Source organism: Centruroides vittatus, unplaced genomic scaffold (genome assembly GCF_030686945.1).
Source record: "Centruroides vittatus isolate TY-2023 unplaced genomic scaffold, ASM3068694v2 contig_3127, whole genome shotgun sequence".
NCBI lineage: Eukaryota > Metazoa > Arthropoda > Arachnida > Scorpiones > Buthidae > Centruroides > Centruroides vittatus.
Genome location: NW_027122015.1, coordinates 621469 through 647053, shown reverse-complemented (window position 1 = coordinate 647053; position 25585 = coordinate 621469). Strand labels below are relative to the sequence as shown.

Genomic DNA, 25585 nt, shown 5'->3' with positions numbered 1-25585 from the left:
TACTCAATTCTGGTATCTAATAAAGAAATTGTATGTATGTATGTATAATTTTATTGTACTAACATATTAGTTTCTATTCTTATATCAACAATTTTATTTTATTTTTTTATCAAATAATCAGTAATACAATATGTTCACTAGTTACATTACTTTCACTTCTTCCCAGAAATACAGTAAAAAGCATATCTGAAGAAATGTGTAGTGATTATCACTAATTGTATGTTAATATTGTCATTGTATATATCAGGGGTGGGCAAGCAAGAGTTCAGTGGGAGCCGAAATGTAGGTTTTGCAAAATGTGTGGGAGCCACAGTTCTGTACTGTCGTGGCAGATAGTATGGTAAGGCGCGCGATTTTATTATATAATATAAAACAAATATTGAATTTTTTAATAAACATATTTTCACAAAATTATAAAAATAAAATTGTAAAAATAATAATAAAAAACAGAAATTAACACTTTCAGCAAGAGCGGCATGTAACTCAAAAAGAGCTGCATTTGCCCAGGCTATATATATATATATATATATATATATATATGTTAATATGTTATGGACAAAGTGATTAATCAGGCATTATTCATAATGACCAAAAAGGGCACGCAGTGTGATAAATACTGATTCATTTATCAAATTGACTGGTCATTATGAATATTGCTACCACCTAGTCGGGCAAAGTGATAATAATACGTTGAGGAGTGATCATCCGACATACGCTAGCCAATTGGCACTCAGTCGCATGTATGTATCGTGTTTAGTACTGAATTTTAAATTTGATTAAAAAAAACTCCACTTATTTCATTTAGAAATATTTATTTTTTGTGAATTATTTCAAAGTACTATTAACTGATATTCTTCCGGTAAGTTAGAAGTAACTTCCATTTTTGACTCTCACTTTTTCTATAATTAACAAATATGCTGATTTTGTAAAAATTTAATTGTTTTCATTGTAAAATTTAATTGTTTTTCTGCTATTAACTCATTTAATCGGTTGTTCATGTCACTTAATGATTCCTCCATGATCGTTACTTTTGTCAAAGAAAAAAGATTAACTACTGGTCACATAAATTTAAAATTCGATACTAAATGCAATACGCATGCACAGCTAAGATGTAAGTTCTGATTGGCTAGCATATGTCGGATGATCACTCCTCAACGTATTATCATCACTTTGCCTGATTAGGTGGTAGCAGTATTCATAATGTCCGGTCAATTTGATAAATTATTGAAATTTATTACAATGCCCAATTTTGTTGGTCATTATGAATAATGCCCGTATTAATCTTTTTGTCCATAACATATATACATATATATATATATATATATATATTTTTTTTATTCCTGCAGTATTATACTTAAGTCATATATATACGTATATACATATACAATGACAATATGAAGGTTTGAAGCGACAGTTTGAAGGTGGGGTGAAATGTGAACACCCATGATCCAAAATTTCTGAATGCTCTCTAATGGATAGTACAGTATAAAAATGACTTAAGTACAATACTGCAGGAATAAAATTATTTTCCATCAAATTTTATTATAAGGGGCTGTCCATAAATTGCATCTGCATTTCTCTTGAAATTTTTACTCCCCTCCCCCCACCGTCCCAGTTTGTCCAAGTTTCCGTAACCCCCCTCTTCGAATGTCTGACAAAACTCAATCCCCCTCAAAATCTTTACCACTTTATGAATAATAAAATGTATAAATTGTATAAAATTTAATGAAATAAAATGGACATTCATTGAAGTTCAACTTCTTTCCTCCTCCTTGTCCAACTTGTCATAACCCCCCCTCCCTCCCTTCCAGTGTGGACATCCCCTAACTTACAAATATGAAAGTGAACTACATGAGTTATCATAATCTTTTCATGCAATATATAACCTAAACAAATATATACTTTTCTTTTAGACACAATTACTTGCAGCTTTCTTTTCACTCATCTCCCCAATCTTGTAAAATGCATTATATTGGTGGGACTTCAATCGTTCTAATCAACCATGTGATGGTTATAATCTTTGCATCCTAAAGTTACTGCTAACTGCTTTGCCTTTTCTACATCAGCAGCCCATCAATTATTGCATTTTGAGCCTGCATTTAATGAAACTATGTGATAAGAGCATCTGCAACTTCTTTGCATGGGCTTTTCTCACTTTCATTTTTTATCTAAATTCTGTTTTCGGTGCTTCTGCTCAGATTATTCTTCCTTCTGGCATATCTTGTTGACAGTAGAGAACCAATATTGAACTCTTTGACTACATTCTCTGCTTTATTTATTTTCAATGATTTACATCATATCAAGTTTGGTTTTAATTGATAGTGTAGTTTATTCTCTTACTCAGCTTATCACCGGGCACAGAAATTTTAATACATACCTGAGACGATTCCTGGGTAGCAGCAATGGTAAATGCCCTCACTGTCCTCAGGAGAATGAAACTCCCGTGCATATCCTCTTCCATTGCCAGTGGTATGACAAACAGCACCTCAAACTGATGACCAGTGTCCTTAGAAATAATAATCCCTGACTATGCCAGCCATTTCTTCTTCTAGAGAATAGACTGCTCCGAAAAATGCTTCTGAACTTCATCTCAACCATGGACAACTTTAAGAAGATTCATTGCCCATCGCAGAACTGCATGGAGTGATATTCCTCATTCGGTTCTGCAGATAACTTTTTCTCACCATATCCATTCTGTAACACCACTTCTGTGGTGACTGTTTAATTCTGGTTTTGATTGTAAAAGTGCACTTCATGTAAATAGCTACATTTAATTGTTCCTTTCCTATGTGGGAAATTTTGTAATTTATATTCCTTTCTTGACAAACAGTGCCTGGCAGGGCACTCATGTGTCTCACATTCTAGACTTCCTTCCCCCCTCATACCCTTCCTCCTTTCCACCCACCCTTCTCTTAACACCATTTCACCCACTATCTCTTCCCTACTTTAAGGCTATGCTTATTGGCGCAGCCTGCTAACTTTTCCACTTGTACTTGTCCTGATGTTGTGAGTGCTTACTCACAACATCAGGAGTGTTGTGTTATTGAGACTTTTTTAATTGCATACTTATGCAATTAAAAAAGTCAGTGTTAATTTGATTTTCCAAATAAATGCTTTTTTTAAAAAAGTCAGTTTAAACGTTGGCACATTCCAATGGAATACTCAGTAAGCCATTCAATTCAAAGTTCTGTAAACTAGGTTGAGAACATTTGTTTCTAATAAAGTATTGCCAGAAGAAGTAAGGAAGGTATGTTATTGATTAATGTTATGCATAACCCCAGATTGTTATGTATTAAACTAGGTTGAGAACATTTGTTTCTAATAAAGTATTGCCAGAAGAAGTAAGGAAGGTATGTTATTGATTAATGTTATGCATAACCCCAGATTGTTATGTATTTGTTCTTTTCTATATTCATTTCATTGAAATAATCTTAAGAATCGAATGTATTATATTAAACATTTGTCTAATTCATATTGCAACCATGTAATACTGAAACTTATTCATTTTAATTTCATATTTATAGTAAAATAGAATATATTAAATTATTTTAACCTGATACTATCATCCATCACCAAATTACACATTTCTTATCTGGGTTCATTGGAGTATTTAGACGACACTGAAACTCTCTGGCAAAATCTTTAGAATTGGATAAGGTCCCTATAACTCTAGAAATGATTTATAATAATAAGCAAAATGTACAGGTTTCATGTAATATTAATAATAATGAATTAAAAAATATTATAATACAAACCGATAAGGTCCAGGAGTATGTGCATCATTTAATATGGTAAGATGCATGGTTTCTGGAGTACTTGATGAACACCATACTTGAGAAAATCCAATGAAAAATAATTGATTATGTGTTAAATTGACTCCAGGCAGAGGTAATTCCACATGATTTTCCTTCACCCAATCTGTGTAGGCCTAAAAATAGAAAATTAGTCAAAGTTTTATAGTAAATTATAAGTATAAATTGCCATGAGTGAAATAATTATTACAAAATATGATCTTGTGGCTGTATGCCATTATTGCATAGTTATAATTTATTTTATTTTAGAATATTATATTTTCCTTCCCTCTTTTCTATTGCTATTATCTTTCCCTCTGGAATTTTCCTTCAACTTGTTCTTAACAATGTAACAGCAGGTGGTCCCCAAGGAACAATGGAGCGGTATGCAACCCTCGGGGCAGACTATAGACAACGAGGAGGCTTTCTTAAGGTGGAACTGGACGAGAGGAGACGTGTGAAGGAAGCTCTCCAGTGGTGCCACGTGGAGAAGACAAAGAGATAGAAGAGAAGTGAAATCCTGATAGGGAAAGTTCAAGAGTACTACTTCATCCCAGTGTATTTGACTTAATGAGAGGTTTGATGAACAAAGCCAATATTCATCATAATTAGAAAAAGTTCATCCTTTAGATCTATTACATCGAGAGTACCATCGATAATCTTGGGTACCCCTCTTTTTTTTTTGTCTTCTACTTTCTTCCTTGCTCTAAATCTACCTATTCTCTTAAATTAATAGGAGTTACTTATAAGATAGTTGTAAGATATACCTATCTATTCGTATTTGTCCTTTGTAAAATATTAATTAATTAAGACCCAACTGTCGTGATATTTCAATTTGTGCCTTTCTATTATTGTCGGTTACGGTATTAATGTGTATTTGTATCAGGGATAAAGATTGTAAAGCTGACATCCTACATAAGAAGATACTGTGTTTGGTTACACAAATTAAAGATTTTTATTTTACTAAACTTAGTTCCTTTGTCTAGAAAAATTCGCACATATCTTAACAATTTACAGAATATAGAATCAGTCATAAAAACAAGTTTGTAATGTAATTGAGATATTAATATCCTGCAGATGATTTTAAAAATTTTTATATAATATTTAAAATATATTTAATTTTAGTTAAATTTCATAATTATAGGATAACTGAGCTGTTGCAAATGAAAGTGGTTTACGTCCACTTATTTTTAAATGAAGATACTTAAAGGTTTGCATTTATATTGATTCAAAAATATCAGTAACTGATAATATATTGATATTATGACATGATTTTAAATATGTTTTATATTTTATAAAAAGTCTAATTATTTTATAAAAAAGATCACGCAGAAATATACCTAATGTCATCAGTAACTCAATTTTTTTAATTAAAATACAAAGTTAAACCATTTTCATTTGCAATGGTCGAATTATAGAACGTTCAGTTCAAATGAGTTATTTTCTTTTTAAAAACTTAAAAATTTAAATTTATAAATTTCACTGAAAATTTTGTGCCATATAAGTACCTCAAAAATTTCACTGGATAATTTTTGCATAAACTATTTATTTTTCTAAATTTTTTATCTCAGTAAAAAATTCAATAATGTTCTTAATAAGAAAATCAACACCTTACATAATTTTCCAGCATGAAAAATTTGTATAACAAATGTTTTCAGTTTATTTTATAAACCTGCTTCAGCTTTGAAATTATACAATTCAAAATTCCCTAATTGGAATGTTTTCAAATATTCAATGATGTTATTTATAAAATTCTTTTTAAATATTGTAAATGTGTATACATAAATATACATTTTTGAACAATTACATATTATATAAATAATAAAGTAAACCACAGGAATTACATGCATATGCATTTTTTATGTATATATAATTAATCTAAAATGTAGAATTATCAAAGAATGGTCATCATGCATTAGATAGGAATGGAATTCTGAGTTTTATGGTTAATACAATTATATTTTACTGTGGAAGAATATTTCCTATACTTCCAGTGTTTTTAAGAAATGTTCATCCTAGACCAGGGTTGTCCAACCTTTTTTCCTAATGGGCCAAATTAGAAATTTTGGTACATTCAGCAGGCCACAAAAGTACTTTATATAAATACATGCTTTTAAAACGTTCAAAATGTGAATATCAAATTTTAATAAGAAATATATATTATTACAAAAAATACTGTATTATTGACAGTAAAAACAAAAATTATACTTACACAAAATAAAAATAAATTCAATGCAATTGCCTTTCTTTCATAACAATGTCAGTATCTGCTTTTATGGTACTAGTATTAATTCTAAGGATCTTAGTTAAATGTTAACTCAACTTATTTCTTTCAGCAGTTTTGATATTTTTCGTGTATGAAAAGAAATGTTCACAAGAGTATGTACTATCCCACATGCATAACAGTTCTCTAGATCGGTGGTCTCCAAAGCGGGGTATGGAAAGTGATACTTGGGGGTATGTCAAGTTTCCCTTCAAAATACTGTATGTGTGTCATATACAGTCAAAATACTGTAATTCTATTACATCATCAACTGCCATAAATAATCGGGCTATAATTATTAATTTTAATAAGAGATGGTGCCTAACGCCTACCTCAAATGCCAAATTTATTTATAATCTTTAATCGTTTATAGCTTGATTATTTATGGCAGTTGATGATGTAATGGAGTAAGATTATCGGGCTTGATGTGTGTTTAACTGTAATTCTAATTCAAAATGTAAATTTGTAATTTAATTTAAATGCATATATATTGTTTAAAATAAATAAATAAATAAATCATTTGATTTTTGACTACACACACATACGTGGTATGATCCAAAAGTTCGGGGACTGCAGTAATCTATGACAACAAAAGCATGTATTTGAAGTTACAGCGTATGAAATGGATTCTACCAAACCACCTCTACGTGTTCAGGTTAATTTCACCCATGTCATGTGATTAAACCATGAGCGCTGCTGTTTTTTTTCTGGAGATAGTTACTTTTGTTCTGCGACGTAATAAAAGTGGAGTTTCAAGAACAACCTCCAACATTTCGACTTTGCCATGGTAGAATAACCGTACACCTTTCTTAGCAATTTTAAAGTCTCCGTAGGTGTTTTACCTAAACGCTGACAAAATTTAATGTTGGAGGTTGTTCTTGAAACTCCACTTTTACTATGTCACAGAACAAAGGTAACTATCTCCAGAAAAAAACAGCAGCACTTGCAGTTTAATCACATGACATGGGTGAAATTAACCTGAATATGTAGAGGTGGTTTGGTAGAATCCATTTCATACGCTGTAACTTCAAATACATGCTTTTGTTGTCATAGATTACCGTAGTCCTCGAACTTTTGGATCGTACCACGTATATATGTATATTATAGGGGTACAACTTATAATTATTTTCATCTTAAGGGTAAGCGATGGAGATCACTGCTCTAGATAAAACAGGTTTCTAACATCAATTACATCTTTATGACATCAAAGTGTATCCAGTGAAATGAGAATAAGTTTTATGACATACTTTACCAAAATAAACGAAAATATACCTTAAAAAATTTAGGGTGCAGTGGGCTGCACCCTAAAAATATTAAGTGGGCCGCAGTGCGGTCCGCGGGCTGGACATCCCTATCCTAGACTCTTTTTATCATTCTTGCTTCATTTAGATTTGTAGACACGCCAGGCTCTGTTGCATATTGAGCTAAAATGGTTATTGGTTTGTTGTTATCTATTTGTATTTGTGTTCACTGATTCTGTGTTTTAAGGATCTAATTGTTGACTCAATGTACATCAGTTGGTGATTAAATCTTTCATCTGTTACTGGGATTGAATATACACCTGGTGCATTGTTGTTGTCTACTTCATCTTTACTCTTGTGTAACAATTTGTAGATTGTGGCATTTCTATAGAAGCATAAGCTGGCATTTAAATATTTGTTTATAAATTTGCTGGCATTTGTTTATAAATTGATTTGAGTCTATTATCAAAGTCTTTAATTATTTGTCTAGTTGTTGGCATGCATGGTTGTTGATTGGTGACCTCCGTTTATGGATGCTTCATATATTTTTTTTCCATTTTTTGTGATACAACTGTAATACAAGAGCAAGAGACTTTGGTGTACAACAGATTGCATTTATGCTTTTAGCACATTTTTTTCACTGTATGTGCAGTTCAAACTTTGAAGAATCATTCAAACTGCCAAGAAAATTTTTGTCAAATTTTGCATTCAAAGTACGAGGTACTGTACCTCTTTATTATATAATCTTCTTCCTCCCTTCTGAACATTTTCCATAAATTATTTTATGGTTTCTATGTCTCTTGAAATTAAATATTTTAGACATTTTAAGCTCTTGTATAAACTCTTATATTTTAGCTTTCTATTATTTTATTCTTATCTTGATGTATGGTTGTGTATTTGTTCTTTGTGCTTATTGTTAATTATACAATAAAATATTCATTTTCAGTTTATTTATATGAATCCCATTATTCATTTTCAGTCAATATTCATATTAATTTTGTATAAACTTTTTATCAATTTATTTTATTTATTTTGGCTATTTCTTCTATATAGTGAATTTATATATATAGTGAATATTTCTTCTATATTCCTTTCATAGTGCTTGTGATGTCAGAACAGTGTATATATGCAGGGTCCATACAGGTAATTCCATCTGTGATTCCCTGACCATTATGACATTATTCCGTGACCTATTAAGGTCTCTGCATTTCTCCTTTCTGTTATGTAATATTTGGCTAAGTCTATTTCAGCCTATTTTGCACTCAATTATATACATTTTTTTTTAATTAAAAAACACTTTATTCACTTCTTTAAAAAAAACAAAAAACCTTCATGTAAAATAGATTACATAATTATCTATGTCATTTCTATGTCATATAAAAAGTTTCATGATTTTATTTAAATTAATTCCTAAATTTTATTTTAAATAAGAAAAAGATTCACATCATAAAATTGAATTTTCTTAAAACAAGGAGGTAGGAAATTCAAAATAATTTAAACAGAATAAATCACATATTCCATGAGAAGGAGAAATCACTTATTGAGTACTATTTTTAGTCTAGCACAGACCCATTCAAAATCATTACATTTCTTCCAATCCCTCCCTGAAATTTATAATGAGAGTGGCTGAGTTTTGGTGGGAAAGCAGGTCATTCTCAATGGAGGTTTTAAAAACTGAAAAATGTGGACTTAACAAAATTCCACAGGCCATCTAAGATGGAAATTTGCCCTAGAGAGAAGACAATACAAATCATCATTTCATCAAAATTGGCAGGATTATTATTTCCAGATAATGTATGTGACCAGCAGCAAAGGATACAATGAATATGAAGCATGAATATAATAAATATATGAAGCATCCATGAAATACATGAATTGCGCAAGATCCACCACATAATCCAAAATGTCCGATCCACAATATCATAAGCTGACTGACAGTTCTTTGTCTTCCCCATGGCATCAACTGACTGCATGGGTTAACCAAACTTCATGCAGGTCAAAAAAATTGGGAGGGTTGTGTGCAGGAACAATCGCAATTATTTAAGCCATAAATCCAACTGAAAAAAATCTGTTGTAATATATTAATGCTAATGACAATTTTTGACAATGCAAATGAAAAATATTTACACAAAACACAGAAAAATTCATCAGTTAATATTGAAATAGTCCATTATTTTTGTTGTTGCTTTCTGCATCCTCTTCTAATAAATATTTTTTGTATATTCCTTTCAAAAGTCTGGCTTTTTCCATACTTAATTCCACATTATCTGTAGATTCTAAAAACCTTAGGACAGTCTAATAACTTCTAATACTTCTTTACTGTTGGAACAGTTTCTTTATTCTTGTTTTTGTCTTTGCCGTTTTCACTCTTGTTTCCTTTCATGGTACCTTTCACAGCCTCAACAATTGCATCATTTGACATGATTTCATTTGTTATCATGTTAAAATAAGTTGAAGATTTTATCAACATGAATTTTAACATGATAACAAATCATGTCAAATGATGCAATTGTTGAGGCTGTGAAAGGTACCATGAAAGAAAACAAGAGTGAAAACGGCAAAGACAAAAACAAGAATAAAGAAACTGTTCCAACAGTAAAGAAGTATTAGAAGTTATTAGACTGTCCTAAGGTTTTTAGAATCTACAGATAATGTGGAATTAAGTATGGAAAAAGCCAGACTTTTGAAAAGAATATACAAAAAATATTTATTAGAAGAGGATGCAGAAAGCAACAACAAAAATAATGGACTATTTCAATATTAACTGGTGAATTTTTCTGTGTTTTGTGTAAATATTTTTTATTTTATTATATTATAGTATTCATTCAAAGAAAGTACTGTATAGTGTATATGTTACCGGCAAATCCCGATTTTATGCCAAACTAGTTCAGAATTATTATTCAAGTATATTAATGGTTAAATATATCAATGGTTAATTTAAGTTCATCATAAACACAGATAAGTCTATTTTAAATTTTAGTTTGATTTTAAAAGTTATTTTTATTATTTCGTTTGAATTTTTGAAAATATTTTCGAAAGTTAATTACCTTTAAAAGTGCATGGCTTAATTTAAAAAAAATAAAAACTGATAAGTACTGATTAGCTTATTTTTATTTTATAGTTTTGTACAAGTGTTGTGTGACTTCTAATCAATACCGTTTTTGGTTAATGTTACCCTAGGTATCGAAGATAGCAGCTTGTCTCCGATTCCAGCGATTAGAAGACAGGGAACAGTGGGGACGCACGTTCTAACCTAACCTATTCTAATAATTTGGTTGATAATAATTATGGTAATTTATTAGAATAGGTTAGGTTAGGTTAGAACGTGCGTCCCCACTGTTCCTTGTCTTCTAATTGCTGGAATCAGAGACGAGCCGCCACCTTCAATATCTAAGGTAACTATAATCTCTACTCACACCGATAAACTAAGTAAATAAATAAATTCTTCGAACCTGTTAACCGGAGTCGATCTATTTTTAGACTTGCAAACGTTTTCACAGCCCCTCCTGGGCTCCTCTTCAGGCTTTTTCGTATAGGCCGTTAATGTTCGAATAAACATTCGATTTGAATTTCTTTTCCGAATATTATCACATGCAACAGTTGGATAGTTGTATTGAGCATGCTCCATGCTCCTCCCTTTAAACACTATTTTCTATCAAAACCTGCCACGCACTGGATAGGATCATTTCTTCCTTATGATTAATGCACGTGCTGTGTAATCCCACCTTAAATATCTCCATGGCTTCTAGCCATTTCAATTGCTGTGGGTTATAGCTGGGTATAACGATTTTTGCCACATGCAGGTCCGCCATTATCTCTTCTTCCAATGCATATGTCACTAGGGCCGTAGTGTATCTACCGTGCTGTATGTCTGATTCATGCTCTTTTAACCTCACTTTTAACACACGTTTCGTGGAACCAATATATGTTAGTTGTCTATCGCACCTGTGGTCTTCTAGTGGTACCGTATATACTCCCGGAAGTCTTTCAGGGTTTGGTGGGTCTTTGCCGTTGCTTAATATTCTGAAGAGAGTTTGACATCTTCTGTATGCAATGTTAATTCCTTGTCGCTTGGCCACAGTGTTGTAGATGGATTTCAGTACTGGATTGTATGTGATAGATATCCTTTCATTTTCTTCCTCTCTGATATTCAATGGTTGTCCTGTCGGATTATTTGCTTTTTGGGAATTCTCACGTCTTCTAGACATCTTTTCAATGAGAGCTTTGTTGTATCCATGGCTTATAGCAATATTTCTGATATGATGGAGCTCCATTTTGAGCGCTTGTTTCGTAGAGGAGTGCATATGAGCCCTTCTTACTAATGCTCGGAAGGCAGCTATTTTGTATTGAAAAGGATCATATGAATTTTTTGAGATATATGTGTGGAACATGCTAGGCTTCCGGTATACTGATGTGTGTATATTAGTTCCCTCAAAGTTGATATCAATATCCAAGAAGTGCACCCTCCATGAGTCATGTTGCTCCACCTCTAATGTTAGCCCGTACGGATTACTGTTTATGGCTTCGAGGAAAAATTTTATGTCCGGTTCCACTTTCCAAAATATAATGATGTCATCAATGTAACGTTTGTGTAACAAGATGTTGAGCAAGAAGCGTGGTAGAATATTGTTTTCCAATCTCCTAATTACCATTTCGCACAAATCACCTGAGAGCGGACTGCCCATAGGGACTCCTTTGCCTTGCATGTATGTGATCCCTTTAAATTGAAAAAGAGAGCTATAGCATAACAAATGGGCTAGTTCAAGAATATGTTGTTGCATTGTGGTGTCCTGAACTATTGAAAACAGAAAGTACCTTAGTTTGCAAAAACAAGGCGGTAGTTCTATCGGCGGAAACAATGATCTGAAGTCTAAGACCGTAGCATAAGCTGGCTTTGCTATCATCTTCAATTGTTCTATAAGTTCTGCTGGGTTGGTTGTATTGAATTGGTATCCTTCCAGGTGCGAAATGAGCAAGTTATGGGTAAAAGATTCTAAATTACAAGTTGGGGCCTTAGTCTTGTCCACCACTGGTCTGAGTTGCTGTGCTTTTTTGTGTGTTTTTGCGAATGCAAATAACCGCAGTATCTCCAGAGCATCAACTATTATATTTCCCATTTTCATTCTCTTGGCCAGTTTTGTGTTCACAAAACATTTGACCCGTGTTTGTAATTTATCTATATAAACCCCCTGCACCTCCGTACATCGAGTCATGCTAATGTATTCTTTTAAGCCCTTTTCATAAGTATCCCGCTTCATCACTACTAATAGTTTATCCTTGTCAGCTCTAGCCATAGTGATGTTGCATTTTATCCATCTTATGGTTTGCCTTAGTTGTTCTTGGAAATGATATACCTCTTTCGTTTCTTTGGATTTTCTTATTTTAAAAGCTGCCATCCATCTATAGTACTCTTTTTGGTTCTTCGTGAGTCTTTTCAAAAGAATCTCTAAATCCAGGATATAAGATAAGGCTGCTCGGTTCATTGAAGGTTTAGGCGTGTACGAAGGTCCAAATGATAACACATGCTTGGCAAAGTCAGGAACTTGAATATCGATCCAAAGCACAAACAGACACTTTTTATAACCCACAGCAATTGAAATGGCTAGAAGCCATGGAGATATTTAAGGTGGGATTATGCGGCACGTGCATTAATCATAAGGAAGAAATGCTCCTATCCAGTGCATGGCAGGTTTTGATAGAAAATAGTGTTTAAAGGGAGGAGCATGGAGCATGCGCAATACAACTATCCAGCTGTTGCACGTGATAATATTCGGAAAATAAATTCAAATCGAATGTTTATTCGAACATTAATGGCCTATACGACGAAGCCTGAAGAAGAACCCAGGAGGGGCTGTGAAAACGTTTGCAAGTCTAAAAATAGATCGACTCCGGTTAACAGGTTCAAAGAATTTATTTATTTACCTAGGGTAACATTAACCCCGTTTTTTATAATTAAGTAGACTGTGTTTGAATAAATATTGTTCATCTAATTGATTGCCTTTTAATTTTATTTTAATTATTAATATATTTAACCATTAACATACTTGAATAATAATTCTAAACTAATTTGGCCTGACACGCTTATGCCAAACTAGTTTGGCCTAGGCAAAACTAGTTTGGCGTAAAATCAAGTTTTGCCGGTAACATATATACAGTATATTTTATTTTGTCTGTTGCTACTTAGGTTATCAAGGACATTCCTGTTATAGTGAACCTCAAGATATAGTGAAACAAGTATCTTGGTCCCTAGAAGTTCACTATAACCAGAGAGTACTATACACATAAATATGTGTGGTATCATTAAAAATTGAATGCTTTGTTCATAAATTATATATACAATTTTATATATTATATATATTACATAATGTATGAATTCTATATTTCAGGGCAGTAAAGAGAATGTTAGTTCATAATTGTTTCAGCTTGTTGATTTTATTTTCTTATTTTTATCAATTAAATTTATTTAAACTTCATTTATACTTACATTAAATGCTGCTTTTAGGCCACCATTATCAGCAATATTTTCACCAACAGTTTGCTTTCCTTTTACCTATAATATTTTATATAAATTAACAAATGCTAAAATATAAAAATTTGTTTGAATGTGAAAAAAACACATGCAAATAATGATTATCATTTTCTAATTTTCTTTATAAATAGAAATATATTTATTGTACTTCAAATATGATTTTATTTAAATCAAATGATGCCATTTAATTTATGTTATTTCAAATAATATAAATTAATATTTATATACACTGTATATAAAAGTTATAAAATGGTATTGTATTTATCAGTAGACTCTCCATAAGTTAAAATTCTTTAACTTAATTTTATTTTTGCTCCAGATTAATACCCGTAGACTCAATGCATTCTGTATTTCTATACCTAGCCTTTGAGAGAGGTAACTGAGGATTTTAATCTGAACTAGAAGAAAATTTACAGGGGTTGTAAATTTAGGTTTCTAACCCTACAAAATTATTGTTATTTTTACTAACAGCAGATAATATCTTTCAAACTGTTTTTATTGATAAAGAAATATTCTATGTATTTCATTTTTTCAAAAAACAAAAGGATAAAGGGACCCATTAAGAGGTAAAAGCATCCACTCTACCCTACAAGCTCGCAATGGCCCCGTTTCTATAAGTAATATTGAAGCAAGCAACAGGTGCCTGAATACATTTAAAAAGAGACATGAAATAGTTTTCAATAAAATCTGTGGTAAAAGTTTATGGTAAATCAACTTATTATGCAGGAGTGGCAGCAACACTTTCTCTGGGTTCACCAAGCTGCTCCTTACAATATTCTTTATACCAGGTTGTAATTGTTTTCTAGGTGGCCATTGCTTCTGAACCCAATGCAAATTCCTGGCTCTACTGTTCCACTCACAGAAAAAACATGGAAACTTGGTATAACCTGACTGTTGATCTAATAACATGCACAGTGCTTTCAAATCTCCAGAGATAAGCCACTGATGCATATTGTAATTAACTTTTTTCAGAAGAGTTTCCAAGTTAGGAATTCTACATCAATTTATTTGTTTTATAAATGTAGGTATATTTTTTAACAATTTTTTAACAACATAATTAAATAAATTACGGCTACTGAAATGTATGATTAATATGGGTGTGAAATATGTGAAAAAAGCATCTATTTATCCAATAAAAATAGTTTTGTAGAAAAACCTTACGTGATAGAAAAAAACTAGTAACATTTTTGAATTCATCATAAAAAAGCATATAAGAATCACATAAAAAAAGTCAGACAGCTTTTCCACTGCAGACCTGTGTTATTAGTCAGTTATTATTATTATTAGTGTAGATAACTTCAAAAGTGAATATATGAATTTGTTTGATTTGTAAATAGCAAAATTATGTAAAACAGTTATTTTAAAACATACTTGTTCACCACCATACTGATATAAAGAATACTGATCAATGAAGCATTTTATACGTTCTTGGAAACTTTGAATTGTAGAATTTTTCCACCATTGATGTAAATTACCATCTTTATCATATTCTCTACCTATATATAAAAATAAAATAAATTTCTTAATAAATAAATAACTTCTAAATTTATTATAATTTTAAACAAAAAAAAATTAATAGTAAAATATGCAAATATGATGAATTATTCATTAATATTTAATACTCACACATAATACATACAACAGAATATGGAATCTTGCAAGAAAACAATTAATGATTAAATATTTTATAGTAATGTAATTAAATTAAGAAAAACATTGAATATAAAGTGTATGACAAAAAATAATCATTATGTTTAGTATCTCTCCAAAACTGGGATTGTATAAACACACAATGCACAAAACCAACACCAGCAGAATGAAAAGAAAAAAATGTACTAACATTTTCATCTATATAAAAATAGACATCAGGTAAAAATGATATAGAACAAAACAGTAACACAAACTGAATGCTTTTTTTAGATGTTCCAACAGATTACATAATCAGTTGGAACATCTAAAAAAGCATTCGATTTTTGTTAGCCATTTTGTTCTATATTGTTTTTACCTAATGATGTCTATTTTTATATAGACGAAAATGTTAGTACATTTTTTTCTTTTCATTCTGCTGGTGTTGGTTTTGTGTGTTGCGTGATCATTATGTTTACATATTTGTTTAAAATTAATATATAATTCTGATAATTTTGAAATTATTTTGATAACTGTTAATTCACTCATGAGTTTAGTATAAACTGTGAGCTCAAAATTATCCTTACATCATTGATTTTCTTACATTTTTCCATAAGTTTAATTAAATCAGTCTAAAGTTCTAATCCCTGAAACTGTAATGCACATATCTATAATTCCAAATAATCTTGATCATTAAATACAATAGCATAAACGGGGAGAAACCCAGAGGGCCTAGCCCCTTCTTACCTTTGAAAATAAATAAAGAAAAATTGAATTGATACTGGAAAAAATATTTGAATGTGGCAATTTCTCTTATGCTCTTGTATATGCAATATCTAAAAGTTTAATCTTCATCCACAGCACTAATGGCTATACCAGTGGTAGGAGGGATGAATGTGGGTTTGCATTCTAATTCTGGCCCCCCTGATATCATTTCTAGTTATATTACCAGTTAAATAACAAAATTATTCACATTATAAAATCATGATTTTGGACAAATTATTTAAAAATAACCAAGCTGGTAATTTTATTATATATACAGTATTTCATAAATTATACTATTTGATATAAAAAATTTATGATTTTTTATTACATCCTTGTCTAATTTGGACTTTGTTTATTAATAGGACTTATTACACTGGTGTAGTTTCCATTTAGCAAATAGAAAAGATTCTAGTCAGAAAAATCAAAACAAAATATCAATAGGTGAAAATAAAAATATTTTGTTTTGATTTTTCTGACTAGAATCTTCTCTATTTGCTAAATGGAAACTACACCAGTGTAATAAGTCCTATTAATAAACAAAGTTCAAATTAGACAAGGATGTAATCAAAAATAAATAAAGTAAGGACATGGAGGCAAAAAAAATTAACATCTATAATTTTAATATCAAATATATCGTAAATAGAATAATTTTTTAATAACAGCAAATTTCATAAAGTCTATTTTAATAATAAAAGTTAAATATATGATTCCTTTATATTTCATTTAATTTAAAACTCTTATAAGTCACAAACAACCAAACACCTTAAGTTGCTGAGAAAAATTTTAATAAATAACAAACGTTTTCAGCCAAATCTGTTGGCCATCATCAGGTTAAACAAATTCGAATGCAAACACAAAATGGAACAAAAAATTTAAATACAAATAAATAAAATAACGGATAAAATATACATATAAGAAAGTAAAAATTAAATATAAATAACAAAAATATATAAAAAATATGTATAGGTTAAATAATAAACTACACGAAACTCTAATAAATGCAAGAAGTGCATTTATCAATAAATTATACGAAATTCTGACAAATACAAGATATGCAGTGATAACAAAATCAAGGCATTAAATTAAGAGCTATCAAACCTCTTAATTAAATATTTCCATGCCGAAGGCAACCCTTCGGCATCCCTGGCATTAATGCAGGCATTATGTAATCTGCTCTTAAATATTTCAATTTTTTCGGCGCAAAACGCTAAAGTCGGTGAGTGTACAGGTTTAATGATGTCTGCTTCACCCCACTTGACTACCGAGCCTTCAACCTGTGCCATCTGAGATAGAATTGTGGCGTTAGATCTTTTGCTGATGTTGTATTTGTGCTCCCTCAATCTGATCCCTAAGCTTCTATTAGTAACTCCAATGTAGTTTTTATTAATGCCTAGTTCTTGGTTTTCATAAGGAATTTTGTACACTCCAGCCATTCTTTCTTTATCAATACGGTCTTTGTCGTTCCTTAATAATTTGTACAAGTTGGGAGCCCTCTTGAAAATTAACTTGGTATTTTTGCGAGCTGAGATTTCCTTCATGATAGCTTCTTTCTTTCTGTCATACGTGAACTTTGTGAATTTGCGGAAATCCCTTCCTTGAGCTTTTGTTTTGTTATTCTTGTAGTTTTTGATTAGTGTGGTTATCATATCCGCCCTGTACCCTAGAGTTCTAGCGATATGCGATATCCTGTAGATTTCTTTTTGTCTATCAACCACACTACTGCAGTAGAGAAAAGCCCTGCGAACAAGGGCACGGAAAGCAGCCATTTTGTATTGGTAAGGATCATTCGAACGCGATGGAATGTACAAAGGGCTATGCGTTGGTTTTACGTACACTTTAGTAATCAAATGTCCTTCCTTGAATTCGATGTCAATGTCTAAAAAATGTATCCGTGAGGAACACGTCTGTTCAATCTTTAGCATGAGGCCGTCATCGTTGTTGTTGATTCTATTAATAAATTCCTCGATTTTCCGGTCATTTTTCCATATTACAAGGACATCGTCTACGTATCTTTTAAAATACATAATGTCATTCATGAAGCCACAAATAACACTCTTTTCTAACCTTCTCAATACAAGTTCACACAACAATCCTGACATAGGACTTCCCATTGGGACTCCCCTTTTTTGTTTGTATTGACGGCCATTAAAAGCGAAAAAAGATTCATAGCAGACAAGGTTAGCTAGCTCTATCAAATCATTACTGTAATTTGCCAAACCTGGGCTTTTGCTGTGCATGAAATCCAAAAGCGCTACCTTGCATGACTCAATTTTTATAGAGGGGTATAAGCTCTCGTAGTCCATTACGGTTCCAACCTCATTATCCATTAAAATTAGATCTTGTATCTCATTAACCACATCCCTAGGATCCTTTGCCACATATACGTTATTCTCGAGCTGAGAGGTGAGAAACCTATGTAATCTCTTTTCAAGAAAAAAGGTTGGTCCTCTGCATCTTTCAACTATGGGTCTTACTTCCTTGCCCTCTTTATGGGTTTTGGCAAACGCAAATAATCTCGGCATACCTGGCCTAGGATTCCGACAATTTTTGAGAAAAGGTAATAAATTAGTGATTTTAGCTTTTTCAAGTTTCTTAACTCTTCTGTCGACGCTATCGATAATCTTTTCGTCAACACGCTCGCATTCGGTTTTCTTAATATAATCATCCAAAGCGTCATTATACGTTTGCCTTTTCATGATGACTAATGTTTTGCTCTTGTCCGCTCTAGTAGTAACCAAATCGTTTTCTCTAAGCCAGCATTTAGTAAGTTTGATGTATTTACCGGCATCACATCCTTTCCTCCAAGCCATCCGGTCTTTAATGACAGTTTTCCATCGGAGGTATTCTTTTTCTAAAGGATCTAGCCCAGATATTCCTCTTTCTATTTCTTGAATTGACGCGTCCCAAGAGTTTGAACTTTCAGGGACATAGTTCGGTCCCCACTTTAGAAACTCCATGATCTTCATCGGGACTTCTACCTTGTCCCATAATACGAATGTCGAAGGATTATCCTTAGTTGCTCTTGATGCCTGTTTTTTAAGGATCCATTTCATTTTCTTAATGTACTTATTCGTTAAATTCACATGTACCGCATCCGTTAACTTAACTATTCCTCGGTTGATATTTACCAACATTTCAGGATCCTCATTGTATATAACATTTTCTAGATTGATGAGCTCATGCAGGACACCATATTTCTTATTCCTAGCAATTCTAATGGACTTACGAAGGCACATAAGACAAAACTTAAATTTCAATGAAGCACATTCCTTAGGGATGCTGATCCTATAAATCGACATCGGAAATACCCTGCTTTTCAAACATTCTTTCAAAAACGTAAATTTGCATTCTGCCTTGACAAGTTTTAACGCAATCTTCCTATATTTCTTGTAATAATCCACCGGTGCCGCCATTTTAACATTGAAGTGAACTCACTCAGCAAAATTAAATCACAAACAACCAAACACCTTAAGTTGCTGAGAAAAATTTTAATAAATAACAAACGTTTGTTATTTATTAAAATTTTTCTCAGCAACTTAAGGTGTTTGGTTGTTTGTGATTTAATTTTGCTGAGTGAGTTCACTTCAATCTTATAAGTCAGTTAAATGATCTGAATTATACAAATATAGGAAAGTGAATTATTTATGAAAAATTAATTCCAAAATCACCATTAGTTAAAAAATGGAGATGCGTTCAGATAATTATTAAAATAGTTAGAAAAAGCTAGAAAGGGCTTTTGCTCAACTTTTCTGACACTCAAACAAGAGATTAAGGGGACTAGGAAAGAAGTCAGATAATTTTAGACTTCCTTCCTAGTCCCCTCAATCTCCTGTGTGCTTGTAATACAAAATTTAAATTAAAACAAAAGCTTAAGGCAAGTATTTTTGTTGAATTATGAGAAATGTCTCTATTTACAAAAATATTTGTTTAAAAATCACAACACATTAATAAAAAGTTAAAATTGTGTGTTGTAACATTGTTACGAGAATTCATTAAAAAATAATTTTTATATTACTAATTATATAAAAAGGCAAGCAGCTTAATTTTGAGGATAAAGTTGAGTTTTAAAAATTTTTAAGTGTCAATAATGGGTAAAATTTTTATTAAGTCTGACCTAACACAAGATATGATACATAATCCCCCTCTATTTCTCCACCCCTTGATCTTTACTTGAACTACTAAAATATAATAGCATAAATGCCGTATATATAGAAATAATCCCACCAACTTTCAAAATTTTTAGTTCATCAAGTCCTGAGATATAATGCAAAATAGAAACTGAGACACAGATAATTTTGTAATTTTGTAAGGGGTTTTTATTTTTTTACATTTTTGAGCTCCTTGAGTGCCAAAACATTGAGAAATGCAAAAGAACCAGGGGAGGTCAAAATTTGACTGATTTATCATGCTTTCGTTATGTTTCATTCTATAACAGCCAGGAAAGTAAAATTGGCAGTACACAGTTGAAATCAAATAAAAAATATAAAGAAATTAATTAGAATAATGTTAAAGATTACTTAAGACTTAAGAGTAACAAGATTACTTAACATTAGAAATGTTAAGTACTTTTCTTAATAAAACTATAAAACAGGAGTTTCCAACCTGATTTTTAGCAACCTCAAAAGGTCAACTGATTATCTAGGGTCAATAAATTACTAAAGGTTATTTGGAAGTCAATAGATTAAATTTATTTTTATTATTAATTCCTATTTTAGTCTTTATTTCATCATATTTGTAATTTATTCATCTTTTGTATCAATATAGAAAGCAGTAATAGATTAAATTTAATTTTAAAAATGGTTGACAAGCAAAACAGATCCGAAATCCCTGCTTTAAACTGTCATGTAATATCAAATATGATTTATCTATTAATGTAAATATAATGATCAATTATGATAAAAATTAAGAAAGTTTTAAGGAAAGAATGAAGTTTTATGGAGGTTATGAGAAATGTTAGTAAAGAATAGGCACCAGATACCTTGATCATCAAAAGCATGAATTAATTCATGTCCCATCACCACACCCATTGCACCAAAATTTAATGATCTGCAAGAGATTTATGAACATGAAAAGGAAAGTAAAATAAAGTATAATATTTATTTCAATATAAATTTAATATAGCAGAATTTTAAATGTTTAAAACTATAATTACTTTGGATAATTTACATCATAAAATGGAGCTTGAAGAATGCCAGCAGGAAATACTGAAACATATAAATAGATATATTGTTAAAAGCAAGAAATAATTTCAAGCAAAAAAATAATTGAAATATTTTATTAGATTATAAATTTAATTTTATTATAAAAATCATTTAAGTTAATATGTGATCTGATTAATCAAAACTAATAATTAAAATGAAGCATTCAAAGTATCAATTATTCACATCAATGAGTGATCATACCTATTGTTATTCATGTGAATAACAATAGGTATGATTATACTATAAACAGTGCTATAATACTCATTACAGCTGTGAGATGTATGGTTTTTAAAGATAAAACAAATAAAATATTTACAAATATAATTTTATTCAAATTGTCACTAGAATTCTTACAAACTTCACCAACACAATCTATAATATCAGCTGAGAAGCATGCTCCTAACAAACACTTAAAGCGATATAAAAATATTTAACTAAAAACAAAAACGCCAAAGGATTCCAACTAACACCAAAGGCTTAATCTATTGTGAAAATGAAACAATAAACTAAATAATTAAAACTAACTATCAATAATAATCTTAATGTTAATATAAGAAACAATTTTACCAATAGAAGGCAAAAGTCAATAATAGAAGAATAGTTAAGAGAGAACAAAGGGTACCCCAATACTGTTTGCTCAAGTCCATTAAAAACAAGTGTCCTTATTTCAGAATGATTTCGTCAATCTTGACTGAAATGAGGACATCATCTTCTCATGAAAGAACTTTCAACTACAAAATACCTTACTCTGTGTTTAACCTTCTCAGCTTCTATGGTAGCAAAGATCACTTGCCAAAAAGTCCTCACCTTACCAATACACTTCCTAAAATTGTCACCTCCTTTCCTTTTCTTTCTAAAGGTTAGCCAAAAGGTTCCTTTTTGAGGCTCCTTCATTCCTATATATACTGTCCACAAATCAAACTGGTTCTTATAAACAAAAGGATGGCATTCCCCAATATTGGCATAGACCCCCCATTCAGTATAGAAGAAAGACAGCTTTAAAATGGTAGAAGGAAACTAAAAACAAAAAGTATGGAGAAAGAGAAAGAAAGAAAAAAAACCATAAACTATGGCATACTGCACATAGCAGAACATAAAAATTAAGTTTTATTTAAATCATAAATACCTGTAATTGAATACGGTACATTACTGTAATTTGAAGACTATTAATTTATGAATGACAATGTTAATAGCCAAATTTTAGTGTTGGGCTCTCAGGATATAATTCAAGTAATTATTACTAAGCATTTTGGCCTAAAGGTAAGCAATTTGACTTTCAACTTGTGCTATTATTAATAATCAGAATTAGCAATTAATCCATATAATTGTATTGCGAGATTGTGATAAATTATAAACCAGATATTCCAACAGAATAACACTATTAGAGCACATTTACAGTAACAAAAAAATTTATTATAAGAAATGAATCATAGAGCATTGGTAGGTGCAATGATACCAACCACTGGAATTTTAGTATAATCACTCTGATTGAACATCCTCATCTATACGAATTGATATTATCACAAAATTTTAGTTTTGCATCACAAAAGTTTGGTCATGCCACAGGGGACATGAAATTCCAAATCATACAATTCTCAAGGAAAGAGGATCCTGAATAAACTATTAAAATTATTTTCTACACTTCCTTATGTCTAAACCTACAACCAGAGATAAAATTGAAAATGTTAATGGATAGAAGGAATAGAGAAAGAGAAATATCTTGATATCCTGTGCCAATTGAAGACCAATACAGTTGAATGATCATGGTTGTATAGAGTCTATGTGGTTTTTGCTTTTCTTCTTTCCCCTTATCATCACACTAACAAGTCTTATTCCTATTTGTAACTGTTGTATATATAAAAAAAAAAAAAAAAAAAGTATTCTTCATTATCACTTCTGAGGTGTTGAAACTTGTATCCTATATCACCGGGAAGGGTCTTTCACCATAAGTTCAAGAAATAGTTCAAACTACAGAATTACAGAAAAATATCTTGGTTCTTCATATTCTCACTCAAATATTCTCTTCAGGGTCCAAACAAGAAGTGGGAAAAATTTCTTCATAAATATCAATATCAAAAACTTAATAGGTGTATATTAAAGCTAAACAATTGACAGATTGTATTAATTATTACTATTGCTATTAATAATTAAATGATAAGTAATTTGGTACTAGAGGTAGAATTTCTTCACTTCATAGTTAGTTTTCCATACCACAGTTATTGTTCCAAAAACTGGAACAATCAGAAAACAATCCAGTAGTTCACTGAAAGGGAAAGAAATAGATATCCTCTTGGGTACATACCAGAGGATATCCCTCTGGATACCAGAGGGGCAGGCACCGAAAGATGAGGTAGAGAAAAAAGTTAAGAATACAGGGAAAGGTGAAGATAATAAAATTTTATTTTATTCTATAATAATAAAAGTTACAGGCATAAAGTCACAAAATAATCTGAATTAATACAGCACTGGAAGCAAAGATCAAATAGCAATCCACTTAGCATAACAGGCAACATATCTATAAAAGTAACTATAAGTTGCCAATTCAAGACCTGCTCAAAGTTGATCTTTTATTCCAATTCATTTTTAATCATTTTTATTCCAATTTAATTTTATTCAGTCCAAATTACTTAGTAATTATTAACCCCTTTTCAGTATAATTTTTTTAAGAACTTTTTTCGGATAACCATCCAAAAAATGTCAATTTTTGATCATTAATGTGAGATCGCAGCTGGGATGAATGATATCGTTATGATCGTTTCACCGCTTACTCGGCAAACTTGTTGTTTTTAACAAGTTCTTGGTTGTCAAAACAGATGGCTTCCATAGATTAGCGATATACAAGTCTGTAAAGATCCCCTGTAAGTTGTTTTCCTGACACCAGTTAACCAATCCTTTTCACTGGGTTAACACGCTATTAATTGTCTCGTGGAATAATGAATGGGAGGGATCGCAAGTAAGTTGTAAAAGTGGAAGGTGGCAGTTGAGTCAAAGAATACTCCATTTTTTTTAACAATAACAAAAAGTTTAATTAAATAGATATAAATTGGAAATACAATAAATGGATTACAATAAATTTATCTTAAATCTAATGTCTAAAACGCAAGAGAGAGCTTACATATCTATCCTGTAGTTCATACTACCTTAACAATTGTAGCAGATTTCTATGTCTAGGATGTCTTCTATTCAGAGTTCATAGATTTCTTCTGATAAGCACAAATTTATAAGTCTTTGATCTTCTACTTAGAATATAGGCAAATTATGGAGTGTGTCTTCTTCCATTGAACTTGACATCGATCTCTGGACAAGAGTTATGGTGAAGCCTGTTAGCACGTATTCTTTCCTTGAGATACTGGAGGCTGACTCCTCGATTTTGGTGCTTATTTCAATAATATTCTTGGGTTGTGACCAATCAAAACAAGTAAATGCTCTTACATGAAAGGATGCGTGGGGGCAAACTTCAGGGGTAAAATTCTTATGTTTGACGTCAACTGGACAGTGAGATAACGACTTAGAAAAGGAAGTCAACTTCCGTTAAACCGGAAAACAACTAAATGTCTTTCCCCTTCTCTGTCGAAAATATTTGAGGGTTTAAGCAGGGTTTAGGACCCATTTCTCAACGTGATTTAACATTATGTAGTTAACTGACAAAGTAACAAAATATATCAAATCCTCTCTCAGTCATTTACAATAGTTATACTTAAAATTATGAAAAGGAAAATGCTATGTGATTCCCCCTTCAAGGAAGTTCCTTCAACGGGAACATCCATTGATATCATTACACAAATTTTGGTGAAAATGTTCTCCAACATTAAAATAATTCTAATATTAAACCGTTAAAATAATTTTAACCGGTTTTAAGAGACCAGGGGGGTGATCTTCACATTAATATTAGATATAAATTAATTTTTATGAAGAAATATGCAAAACATAAGCTGTTACTTTGTTTTTTTTCTAAAATTAAAACAATTTTATTTATTTATAATTTATGTTATTTTATTAATAATTTTAATTATTCATTTAATTGTTTTTAATAATTTTTTATTTAATGATTATTAATAATATTTATAAATAAAATAATTTTGATTATTTGTTTGAAAGTAAATTAACAAAAACAATTTACATAGATGCTATCAGATTCTGAAAATAAACTGCATTTTCCTACCAAAAAC

The 25585-nt window shown here is 31.0% G+C and overlaps 1 protein-coding gene across 4 annotated transcripts in view; it reads right to left on the bottom strand.

Annotated features, from left to right (window-relative positions):
- Nep3 (Neprilysin 3) overlaps window positions 1–25585 on the bottom strand; it is a 105178-nt gene that overhangs the window by 3245 nt on the left and 76348 nt on the right. For all 4 annotated transcript variants that reach the window (XR_010880469.1, XM_067267986.1, XM_067267987.1 and 1 more), the window contains 6 exons: window positions 21368–21419; window positions 21194–21261; window positions 15196–15320; window positions 13780–13845; window positions 3756–3928; window positions 3554–3669 (listed from right to left, as the gene is read on the bottom strand). Coding sequence is in view for 3 of the 4 variants with exons in the window: in XM_067267986.1 (XP_067124087.1) it covers window positions 3570–3669; window positions 3756–3928; window positions 13780–13845; window positions 15196–15320; window positions 21194–21261; window positions 21368–21419 (584 nt within the window). In the remaining variant the exon portion in view is untranslated. The remainder of the gene's footprint in view (window positions 1–3553; window positions 3670–3755; window positions 3929–13779; window positions 13846–15195; window positions 15321–21193; window positions 21262–21367; window positions 21420–25585) is intronic.